The 12,874-nt window shown below is 44.1% G+C and overlaps 1 protein-coding gene across 1 annotated transcript in view; it reads left to right on the top strand.

The window, feature by feature from the left end:
* Window positions 1–6,415, top strand: part of znf385d (zinc finger protein 385D) — a 49,694-nt gene extending 43,279 nt beyond the window's left edge. Inside the window, exons 7-8 of the mRNA XM_029625933.2 lie at window positions 3,926–4,027; window positions 4,846–6,415. Coding sequence (XP_029481793.1) covers window positions 3,926–4,027; window positions 4,846–5,091 — 348 coding nt within the window. The 3' untranslated portion in view covers window positions 5,092–6,415. The remainder of the gene's footprint in view (window positions 1–3,925; window positions 4,028–4,845) is intronic.
* Window positions 6,416–12,874: the final 6,459 nt, after the last annotated feature.

Raw genomic sequence — 12,874 nt, 5'->3', positions numbered from 1 at the left:
AACAAGGTTGATGAAATCCGAGCAAGGGTAGCATTCCAGAGGGACATCAGAGACTGTAACGTTCTTTGCTTCACGGAAACATGGCTCACTGGAGAGACGCTATCGGAGTCGGTGCAGCCAGCTGGTTTCTCCACGCATCGCGCCGACAGAAACAAACATCTTTCTGGTAAGAAGAGGGGCGGGGGCGTATGCTTCATGGTTAACGAGACGTGGTGTGGTCACAACAACATACAGGAACTCAAGTCCTTCTGTTCACCTGATTTAGAATTCCTCACAATCAAATGTCGACCGCATTATCTACCAAGGGAATTCTCTTCGATTATAATCACAGCCGTATATATTCCGCCCCAAGCAGACACATCGATGGCTCTGAACGAACTTTATTTGACTCTTTGCAAACTGGAATCCATATATCCTGAGGCTGCATTCATTGTAGCTGGGGATTTTAACAAGGATAATCTGAAAACAAGACTCCCTAAATTGTATCAGCATATCGATTGCGCAACCAGGGCTGGAAAAACCTTGGATCATTGCTATTCTAACTTCCGCGACGCATATAAGGCCCTGCCCCGCTCTCCTTTCGGAAAAGCTGACCACGACTCCATTTTGTTGATCCCTGCCTACAGACAGAAACTAAAACAAGAAGCTCCCGCACTGAGGTCTGTTCAACGCTGGTCCGACCAATCTGATTCCACACTCCAAGACTGCTTCCATCACGTGGACTGGGATATGTTTCGTATTGCATCAAACAACAACATTGACGAATACGCTGATTCGGTGAGCGAGTTCATTAGAACGTGCGTTGAAGATGTCGTTCCCATAGCAACGATTAAAACATTCCCAAACCAGAAACCGTAGATTGATGGCAGCATTCGCGTGAAACTGAAAGCGCGAACCACTGCTTTTAATCAGGGCAAGGTGACCGGAAACATGACCGAATACAAACAGTGTAGCTATTCCCTCCGCAAGGCAATCAAACAAGCTAAGCGTCAGTATAGAGACAAAGTAGAATCTCAATTCAACGGCTCAGACACAAGAGGTATGTGGCAGGGTCTACAGTCAATCACGGATTACAAAAAGAAAACCAGCCCCGTCACGGACCAGGATGTCTTGCTCCCAGGCAGACTAAATAACTTTTTTGCCCGCTTTGAGGACAATACAGTGCCACTGACACGGCCCGCAACCAAAACATGCGGACTCTCCTTCACTGCAGCTGATGTGGGGAAAACATTTAAACATGTTAACCCTCGCAAGGCTGCAGGCCCAGACGGCATCCCCAGCCGCGCCCTCAGAGCATGCGCAGACCAGCTGGCTGGTGTGTTTACAGACATATTCAATCAATCCCTATCCCAGTCTGTTGTTCCCACATGCTTCAAGAGGGCCACCATTTTCCTGTTCCCAAGAAAGCTAAGGTAACTGAGCTAAACGACTACCGCCCACTCACTTCCGTCATCATGAAGTGCTTTGAGAGACTAGTCAAGGACCATATCACCTCCACCCTAACTGACACCCTAGACCCACTCCAATTTGCTTACCGCCCAAATAGGTCCACAGACGATGCAATCTCAACCACACTGCACACTGCCCTAACCCATCTGGACAAGAGGAATACCTATGTGAGAATGGTGTTCATCGACTACAGCTCGGCATTTAACACCATAGTGCCCTCCAAGCTCGTCATCAAGCTCGAGACCCTGGGTCTCAACCCCGCCCTGTGCAACTGGGTACTGGACTTCCTGACGCCCCCAGGTGGTGAGGGTAGGCAACAACATCTCCACCCCGCTGATCCTCAACACTGGGGCCCCACAAGGGTGCGTTCTGAGCCCTCTCCTGTACTCCCTGTTCACCCACGACTGTGTGGCCACGCACGCCTCCAACTCAATCATCAAGTTTGCGGACGACACAACAGTGGTAGGCTTGATTACCAACAACGACGAGACGGCCTACAGGGAGGAGGTGAGGGCCCTCTGAGTGTGGTGTCAGGAAAATAACCTCACACTCAACGTCAACAAAACTAAGGAGATGATTGTGGACTTCAGGAAACAGCAGAGGGAACACCCCCCTATCCACATCGATGGAACAGTAGTGGAGAGGGTAGTAAGTTTTAAGTTCCTCGGCGTACACATCACAGACAAACTGAATTGGTCCATCCACACAGACAGCATCGTGAAGAAGGTGCAGCAGCGCCTCTTCAACCTCAGGAGGCTGAAGAAATTCGGCTTGTCACCAAAAGCACTCACAAACTTCTACAGATGCACAATCGAGAGCATCCTGTCGGGCTGTATCACCGCCTGGTACGGCAACTGCTCCGCACACAACCGTAAGGCTCTCCAGAGGGTAGTGAGGTCTGCACAACGCATCACCGGGGGCAAACTACCTGCCCTCCAGGACACCTACACCACCCGATGTCACAGGAAGGCCATAAAGATCATCAAGGACAACAACCACCCGAGCCACTGCCTGTTCACCCCGCTATCATCCAGAAGGCGAGGTCAGTACAGGTGCATCAAAGCTGGGACCGAGAGACTGAAAAACAGCTTCTATCTCAAGGCCATCAGACTGTTAAACAGCCACCACTAACATTGAGTGGCTGCTGCCAACACACTGACTCAACTCCAGCCCCTTTAATAATGGGAATTGATGGGAAATTATGTAAAATATATCACTAGCCACTTTAAACAATGCCACCTAATATAATGTTTACATACCCTACATTATTCATCTCATATGTATACGTATATACTGTACTCTATATCATCTACTGCATCTTTATGTAATACATGTATCACTAGCCACTTTAACTATGCCACTTTGTTTACATACTCATCTCATGTGTATATACTGTACTCAATACCATCTACTGTATCTTGCCTATGCTGCTCTGTACCATCACTCATTCATATATCTTTATGTACATATTCTTTATCCCCTTACACTTGTGTCTACAAGGTAGTAGTTTTGGAATTGTTAGCTAGATTACTTGTTGGTTATTACTGCATTGTCGGAACTAGAAGCACAAGCATTTCGCTACACTCGCATTAACATCTGCTAACCATGTGTATGTGACAAATAAAATTTGATTTGATTTGATTTGAAGTCGTGTCTAATTGGAAATGATTACAAAGCCTACGTAATATAACCTTGAAATGACAGAAAACAGTTTTCAAGCAATGATTACACTAAATTAATAGAAACAAATTAGTAAGTAGGCTTTCAAAACTGGATGAATGGAACATGTCTTCAAGTTTTTTTATATATATATATTTGGACGTTTAGAGTGCCACATTGATCATGCAATTTTGACATATTGCATTTACTGGCAATTTTCTTGTACCTCTACGGCTGACAACCCTTCCAAATCAATTAGTGGTGTTCTGTCCTCCTTGGTCGTTTAGAGCCCCCTTAACTCTTAAGGATCTGGCCCTTTTTTTCAAATTTCACCTAAAATTACATACCCAAATCTACCTGCCTGTAGCTCGGGATCTGAAGCAAGGGTATGCATATTCTTGCTACCATTTGAAAGGAAATTAATGTAGGAGAATATGTCTGCATTTCTGTTCAAAATGTTGTATCAGGACTGCCCAAATGTGCATAATTGGTTTATTAATACATTTTCAAGTTCATAACTGTGCACTCTCCTCAAACAACAGCATGGTATTATTTCACTGTAATAGCTACTGTAAATTGGACAGTGCAGTTAGATTAATAATAATTTAAGCTTTCTGACAATATCAGATATGTCTGTGTCCTGGGAAATGTTCTTGTTACTTACAACCAATGCTAATCACATTAGCCTACGTTAGCTCAACCATCCCGCAGGGGACCCACCGATCCTGTAGAGGTTTAAATAAATCTAGGACCAATCACTTGTAGTCACTCTCTTTCTTACTATATAACCTTACTGTCCTCTCCATCTCTCCTCCAGCACATTAGCAGCAGACGTCACAAAGACCGAGCGGCAGGCAAACCGGCCAAACCCAAATACAGTCCCTACAGTAAACTCCCGAAAGGCCAGGCCACACAACCAGTAAGTCCCTCCTTGTCTCAATACTGACAAAATACAGAATCATAGGAATCACCTAAACAATCAGAAAGTCTCCACAAATCTATGTCACCAAGATGTGAGAGACAAGATTGAGGGTATCTCTTTCTCTTGTTTTGTCATCTAAAACAGTGTTCTTCATGATTTGTTTATTCAATAGCCCCTGGATATGAAGCTGATACGGTTTGTGACTTTACAGGCCTAGTAAAAATGAAGGTCTGAGACCAGCATGCTAAAGGTGTAATGTATTGGGGATTCATCTGGGGCCAAATGGCAGAAAAAAGTGAGGGAAAAGTCAAGTTTCCATCATGGGTCTCATAAAGTGGCAGACAGAGATAACTTGCGACCAGGCCTAGGGGTTGACAATCTCTGGGAAATGACTCCTATAAATCCCATCCTCAACTGTATTAACCCAGAGGAGACACTTTTATATGGAAAGAGCAAAGATTCCTCCCAGTAGGTTAGAATACATGAGTCAGTTGATTGACAGCACATAACAATTTCCATCTTGGTGTTCAGAGGAAGCTCCATTACCCTATCACTAATACAGAAGAGGATTTCAAAGGGCTCCATTGACCTTCAAACCCATACTCTCAGACACTGATTTAGTTTTTGTTCTCTCTCTCTCACTCTCCCTCTCGCTTTCCCTCTCACTCACTCTCCCCCCCTCTCTCTCTCTCTCTCTGTCTCTCTCTGTCTCTCTCTCTCTCTATGTCTCTCTCGCTCTCTGTCTCTCTCGCTCTCTCTCTCTCTCTGTCTCTCTCTCTCTTTCTCTCTCTTTCTCTCTCTCTCTCACTCTCCAGGTGAAGCTGACAGTGGGGAAGGAGTTGTGCCAACCTCAAATAACCCAGATAATGCCCGCTCACCTGGCAGCATTGGCATCAGCAGCAGCAGCTATGGGCTCGGCCTTCCCCGGCCTCCGCTCCACCCACGCTCCCTCCCATGGCCCCACCCTTTTTCAGACACAGACCCTCCCTGCTGCCCTGCTCCGCCCCGCCCCCGGGCCTGTCAGGACCTCCCATACACAGTTACTGTTTGCCCCCTACTGACTCACAACCCCACCCTATAGACTCTATGGACTTCCCATGACGGCCGTGCCACGGAAGTTGTTATGAACCAGAGTCCCCTTCCCTCTGCTTATCCCTCTATACATTTGGACCACAGGCCACCTTCACCAGAATATGGGGATAATAGGCACAGAGGAATAGTTTAACCCATACTGCCAGATAAACCCTACTGGGCTGACCAGACCTCCCGTTATGGATTTCCCAAGGAACCCATCAATGACCCAGAATTGATCAGCGTCCCCCTTCCCTCTGCTGTTCCCCCTACATTCAGAGAAGAACCACACCGGAACGAATAACGGCTCAAATAAACAGATGGGCGCTGTGTGTTAGCGATCACCTGCTGGGTGTGAACGATCCAACATGTAGAATCGTGGGGAAATAATAGCCGATGTTCTGGTCAGAGGCGATAGGACGGCCACCCACGGCTTTTAACTGTTCGTCGTCCTGGTGTGTATCCTCTGAGGACTACCATCTTCACCAAAACATGTGGACTACAGACAACCTGAAGCATTACATCTGGACTACTGCCCACTCTATTCCATTTGGATTACTACTGCTCTACAGCATTAACCCTGCATCTCCTGTTTAACTGGACTACAGGCCGGTCTCATCATTACTGTAGGACCACCCTGTCGAATCTACTCGCCCATCTTCACTGAGTCATTGACTTATCACAATTCCCTCCTATAGTAGTTAATACTTAGTAGTACCCACACAGCCACCCACGTTCCTGTGCCATTCTCTTACCCATGAATCATACCCAAGAACAGGACTTGGAGTTATATTGTACTGCAATAATGTATAAGACAAACCGGTGAACTATGCAGTGTCATTTCTGTCTAATACAAGGCACCGTTTGAGCTATAATTGTGCTATAGGGATATCATATTTGTAAAGATAGTGGCACACTAAGATCATTGCTTCAGTGGAGGTAGCTATCACTCATGTTTGTAAAAAAGACTGGTAAGGATCTCCTCTTTTGCTGTTTGCACTTTAAGTCCCCTCTCTGTTGATGTCTACAGTGCATTAGATGGCTAGAGTATGTGTTGTAGTTCCTCTTGCATTACGTGTATGTGTCTGTTAGTGTGTAAGTGTTTTGTTTCTTTGTGTGTGTGCGTATGTGTGTGAGTGTATATGGGTGTTTGTGTGTGACCTTGCCCTCCACCTTAAAGCCATCCCAGCTGACACCCAATAACCATTCTGAATGACCACGTCATGGGCTCAAGGGACCACTAAGGCTTGTGTATAATATCTGTTCATGTGTAAAAGATGAACCATTTCAAATAAAAGAGTCTTACTTTGTTAACTTTGTTGATCCTACAATTCACCAATGGGACTGTACAGTTGCACATGCATGTAGAAGAGTGTATGCACAACCGTAAGTCACTCTGGATAAGGGCGTCTGCTAAATGACTCAAATGTCTAGTCACACTCTCCTACATGTCATAGAGACATACACCACAATTGAAAGCTCTCAGCTTGCTTGCTGAGTTTTTTTTGTCATGAATCTTGTTCTGGAGGCAGCTCTGCAGAGTGATCACTAGCTGGCACAGCCACAAAGTAATATAATCAGATTTTTTACCTAACCCTAATGTTAAATGAAGACCTAAAAGCAACAACAACAAAAATAAAAATAAAAAAACATGCTTTTTTTTTTACAATATAGCCAATTCGGACATTGCAGCTGGACTATCTAAGGGGAAATCATCCTGTTCTGCCTCCAGGACAAGACTCATGACAATAAAAGTCAACCTGCAGCTTGCTTCCCCTTAGGAAGTAAAATCATTGACAAACAGGTTTCGGCGCTAGCAATTTCGGGGCGGCAGGGTAGCCTAGTGGTTAGAGAGTTGGACTTGTAACCGGAAGGTTGCAAGTTCAATCCCCCGAGCTGACAAGGTACAAATCTGTTGTTCTGCCCTGAACAGGCAGTTAACCCACTGTTCCTAGGCCGTCATTGAAAATAAGAATTTGTTCTTAACTGACTTGCCTAGTTAAATAAAGGTTAAATAAAAACTAAATTGATATCACCAAAACATGATAAGTCATCAGGTACATATTGTAGCCAGTTGTTCAGTCTGTCTGTGGTCCTTTCCATGAACCCATAAGGCTGTGCGTCAATCCCCAGTCTGTAGTATATCTGCCCAAATGACTCCTGACAACATTCCTGACATACACAACTCCCCTCTCCAGCCAGAGAGAGCTTACTTCCAACTCCAAAAACATCAGGCTGCCTGATGACCAGAGAGCAAGTCATTTTTAAAAATGTATTTAAATAGGCAAGTCAGTTAAGAACAAATTGTTATTTACAATGACGGCCTACCCCGGTCAATTGTGCCCCGCCCTATGGGACTCCCAATCACGGCCGGATGTGATTCAGCCTGGATTCGAACCAGAGACTGTAGTGTCACTTCTTGCACTGAGATGCAGTGCCTTAGACCGCCGCACCACTCAAATCAAATCAAACTTTATTTGTCACATGCTCCGAATACAACAAGTGTAAACTTTACCATGAAATGCTTACTTACAAGCCCTTAACCAACAGTGCAGTTCAAGAAGAGTTAAGAAAGTGTTTACCAAGTAGACTAAAATAAAACATAACACAATAAGAATAACAATAAGAAGGCTATATACAGGGGGCACCGAGTACCGAGTCAGTGTGCAGAGGGTACAGGTGAGTTGATGTGCCTGAGCCCATTGAGTGTGTGACAAATGGGTATTGAGGTTCCTTGGTACCACACAGTACCATACAGAGGGACTTATTTCCAAAATATCATCACCTTACATTTATCACCCTTTCACTAGATCTCCTGAGAAAACCACAGATTGGATTGATGAATTGCTTCATACTTGATGCCAACCAAACTTTAGATATCTTTTGCCCTTCATTTAGAGGGGTTTTATTTAACCTGTCTTTTTCTCAGACGACAGAAAACATTCCTTTTGTGATTGAAAGAGGGGATTACGAAGAATTGATCTGGTGGGCTGTGGATTGGTAACAGCAGGCATGTTTATACGCAGTAGCACACACTGCTGAACGAATAGCTGGTAGTTTTCTGTCATCTTAAAAAAAGACAGAAGTTCATTGCACTATCGCTTCTATTGAGTTGTTTTCCCTTTCTGTCTTGTAGGTGTAGGCTGTAGAAAGCGATGCCGTGCTGGAGGACTAATGTACAGGCAGGGAGATGTGTAGTAACAGAGTAGGAACAGGATCTGAAGTCGGATACCCTTGGGACACAAGGGCAGATTCAGACAGCGTGTCTGTCCGTGTTCACCTCAGATTCCACATTATGATAAATGCCTCAATTAACATTCCACGTCCAAGAGAACGTTGATATATTTCTTCCATCAGGTTTTATACAGTTTTGAAACCTGTTGCTGTTATCTTAGACTGTACACCTGCATCACATGCCAGTTGTTTTTTACAGTCTCTTTATGTTTCAGCAGACTGCTTTCATTGCCTTTCATGGTTCAAGTTAGGATAGGGATTTGATTAGAAGTCCCAGTCAAATACTTTTGTCAGAAGGTAGAAATATTGGAGTGCTCAAAACAACAATTGCAATCCATTAAAATGTATACCTCCCGACCCTAATGTCAAACATAGGTCAGAACACTGATAGGGGTTTTGAGGTTTGTTTTCGAAATGCCACAGAGTAATGTGTCTAGAATATACAGTTTACCTTTTGTTTCCTGTCTTAAAGAGCTATACAGTACCTTTGACCTTGACAATAACGTTAGTCTTAAAAATGAGAACAAAGCCAACAAGCTTCGGCTATGGTTAACATGCAGTTCAGATTGACCAAGACACAACAACATTACAAACATCTTTCCCCAAATGTGTTGGAATTAGTTGGAATTAGTTTGTTTGAATGGAACTGAGATCCAAACATAATTTAAGGAAAGCATTTACAAGCAACACAGAGGCAAACGAATAGTCCACCTAAGTTCTCTGCTCTCCACATTGTACAGGATAGCTATTGTTGACATCTCCCATTGGCGCCAAATCCACCTTCATTCCGAGGCTTTGTCGTGTCCAATATCAAATTGGCTCAATTAGTAAACAAATAAATAAATAATACGAGTCTACATGATTACTAATGTTGTCATGGATTCATTGCATGCATACAGAAACCCTTACTCTGTTAGCTCAGATTACTACTGCCTGACCCCTCATACTAAATTAGTATATTCAGTTATATGACCCGCCCTTGCCTTGCTCTCCTTGGCCACATCAATTATTAAGCCATTCATTATTGGCTCAAACAGATGTCACTCAAGTGAGACGGAGACTGTGACCTTAATGAATAACCTGCTGCACATAAACACACAGAGGACGTGTTGGACCAGACTGAACGGATCTGAGAGGTGCTGTAAATTACAAGGACAGAGAACTAGTAAAAGGGTTCCATGTCAGTGACTGGCCGATATATCAGCCAGTATGATGTTATAAATGCTTATACTGCTCCATGTCTCCTCTAGGAACCAAGTAAGTGTTCCAATAGAACATGTTAATACAGCTGAGGCAATATGGGAGGAGTAGCCTACCTATAAAAGGGCACTGGGTGTGCAGTAACTACCCAGCTAGCACATAACGTTCTGAGAACCATATGTTTCTTTGAGCTTGGTGAGAGCGTGGTTGTCTTATGATTATTTTGCATACAACATTCTAGGTGCAGGATACCCAGCTAGGGCGAAATATTCTGAGAACCATATGCTTCTTAGGAGGGAATTTCAGTACTTCAGCATAACATTTCTTAAAGGTTTCCTCATGGTTCTATTCAAAATAATGTACTCAAATAGTTCTGAGAACGTTAAGAAACAACGTTCTTCTGTGGGAATTTCAGTACTTCAGCATAACGTTTTCTGCAGGTTTCCTCATGGTTCTATTTGAAGTCATGTTCTCAGAACATTAAGAAAACTTTCCATAAAAAACACAAGTAACGTTCAAAGAATGTATTAAGAATATACATTCCGTTCTCTGGGTCAACAAAACTCTCTCTATCCTCTGTCTTGTTAAGTGTGTTCAGATGTGCCCATTAATTGGCCACACCTGATCTTAATGAGTGCGTGTTTCCTTTGAAATGGGGTCTTTTTGAATAGACAAAAATGTAAAACTTTTTATGGGTAAACAGGAAAAAAAATATTTGAACCATTACGTTGACTGAGAACAAATTCTCATGTAGAGCAACAACCTGGGGAATAGTTACAGAGGAGAGGATGAATGAGCCAATTGGAAGCTGGGGATAATTACATGTCTATGATTTTGAATTTAGCCAGGACACTTGGATTAACACCCCTACTCCTATGATAAGTGCAATGGGAGCTTTAGTGACCACAACGTCCCATCCGAAAGACATCACCCTATACAGGGCAATCCTCAATCACTGCCCTGGGATATTTGCTTTTTTTCAGACCAGAGGAAAGAGTGCCTCCTACTGGCCACTTCCAGCAGCATCTGGTCTCCAATCTAGGGACCGACCATGGTCAACCCTGGTGTAGTTTCTGAGGCAAGCCAGCAGTGGGATGCAGGGTGGTATGCTGCCCACTTCTGTTCTCAGAATGTTTTTAAAAAGTTTAGTTTTACCGGCCAGAAAACGTATGCCTTAATTCCCAGAACCAATTGGAAACCAAAAATGTACGTTCCCACAACTTCCAAAGAACCAAATGTCCAAAGAACCAAGCTGGGTATGATATAGAAGGCAAGGTTATGCACTTTATAGAGTGCTTAAGAAAATTAAAGTGCCCCTGGGCTGAGTGTAAGGTTGTTTAAGGTCTGCAGAAAGCTTGTATAAGTGTGTGTGTGTGTGTGTGTGTGTGTGTGTGTGTGTGTGTGTGTGTGTGTGTGTGTGTGTGTGTGTGTGTGTGTGTGTGTGTGTGTGTGTGTGTGTGTGTGTGTGTGTGTGTGTGTGTGTGTGTGTGTGTGTGTGTGTGTGTGTTCTGTGTTCAGTGTTCTCTATCAATGTCAAGTGCCTATTAAGATTTAGTGGACAGGTTATATTCAAGCTATTATTAAAAGTAGAGATGGAGATAATATAAACTGTTTACCAATGACACATTTTGCTTAGTCATTAAAAAAAAAAAACTTACTATAGATGACATATCTCTGCAGGCAACTGCCTGATTCTGATCGTTGGGTATTTGTGTTAGTTCCAGTGTTGCTGTCAAATTTGCATCACCTAAACGCTGACATAGAAATATAGCACTAATGTATGCAGGGCCAGGAGAGTTACCATGGTAATAGAACTGTCAGGGAGGTGACATCTCAGGGCTATGGTGATGACATCTAGGATAGGTGATGCATGCCGCCAACTAAGGAGATCACGCCAGGTAGCAGCTGTGACTTTCAGGAAGTGTCACCTTGTGTTTCATGTCAACTGCAGTTTTTTAAATGTTTTATTTAACTAGGCAAGTCAGTTAAGAACAAATTGTTATTTACAATGATGGACTACCCCGGCCAATTGTGCACTGCCCTATGGGACTCCCAATAACAGCCGGTTGTGATACAGCCTGGTATCAAACCAGGGTCTGTAGTGACACCTTTAGCACTGAGATGCAGTGCCTTAGACCGCTGTGCCACTCAGGAGCCCCTAAAGGTAAGAAGGGAGTGAACACATTCTTGCATCCCACTGCTTCCCTAATGATCTATCGAGTCTGTGTCATGCAGTAATGTCTGTACATTGCAGCAGTGTGTTATAGCAACATTTTCACAAATGTTCTGTAAGGTACACTATAATTACAAAAGTATGTGGACATCACTTCAAATTAGTGGATTATATTATTTCAGCCACACCCGTTGCTGACAGGTGTTTAATAACGAAGCACACAGCCATGCAATCTGCATAGACAAACATTGTTAGTAGAATGGCCTTCCTGAAGTGACTTCCAACATGGCACCGTCATAGGATGCCACCTTTCCAACAAGTCAATTCGTAACATTTCTGCCCTGCTAGAGGTGCCCCGGTCAATTGTAAGTACTGTTATTGTGAAGTGGAAACGTCTAGGAGCAACAACGGCTCAACCATGAAGTGGTTGGCCACACAAGCTCACAGAACGGGATCGCCAAGTGCTCAAGCGTGCAGCGTGTAAAAATCGTCAGCACAAGAACTGCTCGTCGGGAGCTTAATGAAATGGCTTTCTATGGCCGAGCACACCCACAAAAACCTAACATCACCATGCGCAATGCCAAGCGACGGCTGGAGTGGTGTAACGCTCGCCGCCTTTGGACTCTGGAGCAATGGAAACGGGTTCTCTGGAGTGATGAATCACGCTTCCCAATCTGTCAGTCCGACAGACAAATCTGGGTTTGGCGGATCCTAGGAAAACTCTACCTGCTCCAATGCATAGTGTCAACTGTCAAGTTTGGTGGAGGAGGAATAATGGTCTGGGGTTGTTTTTCATTGTTTGGGCTAGGGCCCTTAGTTCCAGTGAAGAAAAATCTTAACATTACAGCATACAATGACATTCTAGATGATTCTGTGCTTCCAACTTTGTGGCAACAGTTTGGGGAAGGCCCTTTCATGTTTCAGCATGACATTGCCCCCTGTGCACAAAGTGAGGTCTGAACAGAAATGGTTTGTCGAGATCAGTGTGGAAGAACTTGACTGGCCTGCACAGAGCCCTGACCTCAACCCCATCTAACACCTTTAGGATGAATTGGAACGCCGAATGTTAACCAGGCCTAATTGCCCAACATCAGTGCCCGACCTCACTAATGCTCTTGTGGCTGAATGGAAGCAAGTCCCCACCGCAATGTTCCACAATCTAGTGG

Source organism: Oncorhynchus nerka, linkage group LG3, assembly GCF_034236695.1.
Source record: "Oncorhynchus nerka isolate Pitt River linkage group LG3, Oner_Uvic_2.0, whole genome shotgun sequence".
Lineage (NCBI taxonomy): Eukaryota > Metazoa > Chordata > Actinopteri > Salmoniformes > Salmonidae > Oncorhynchus > Oncorhynchus nerka.
Note: the sequence above shows the minus strand (reverse complement) of the source record. Positions and strands in the feature narration are given on the sequence as shown.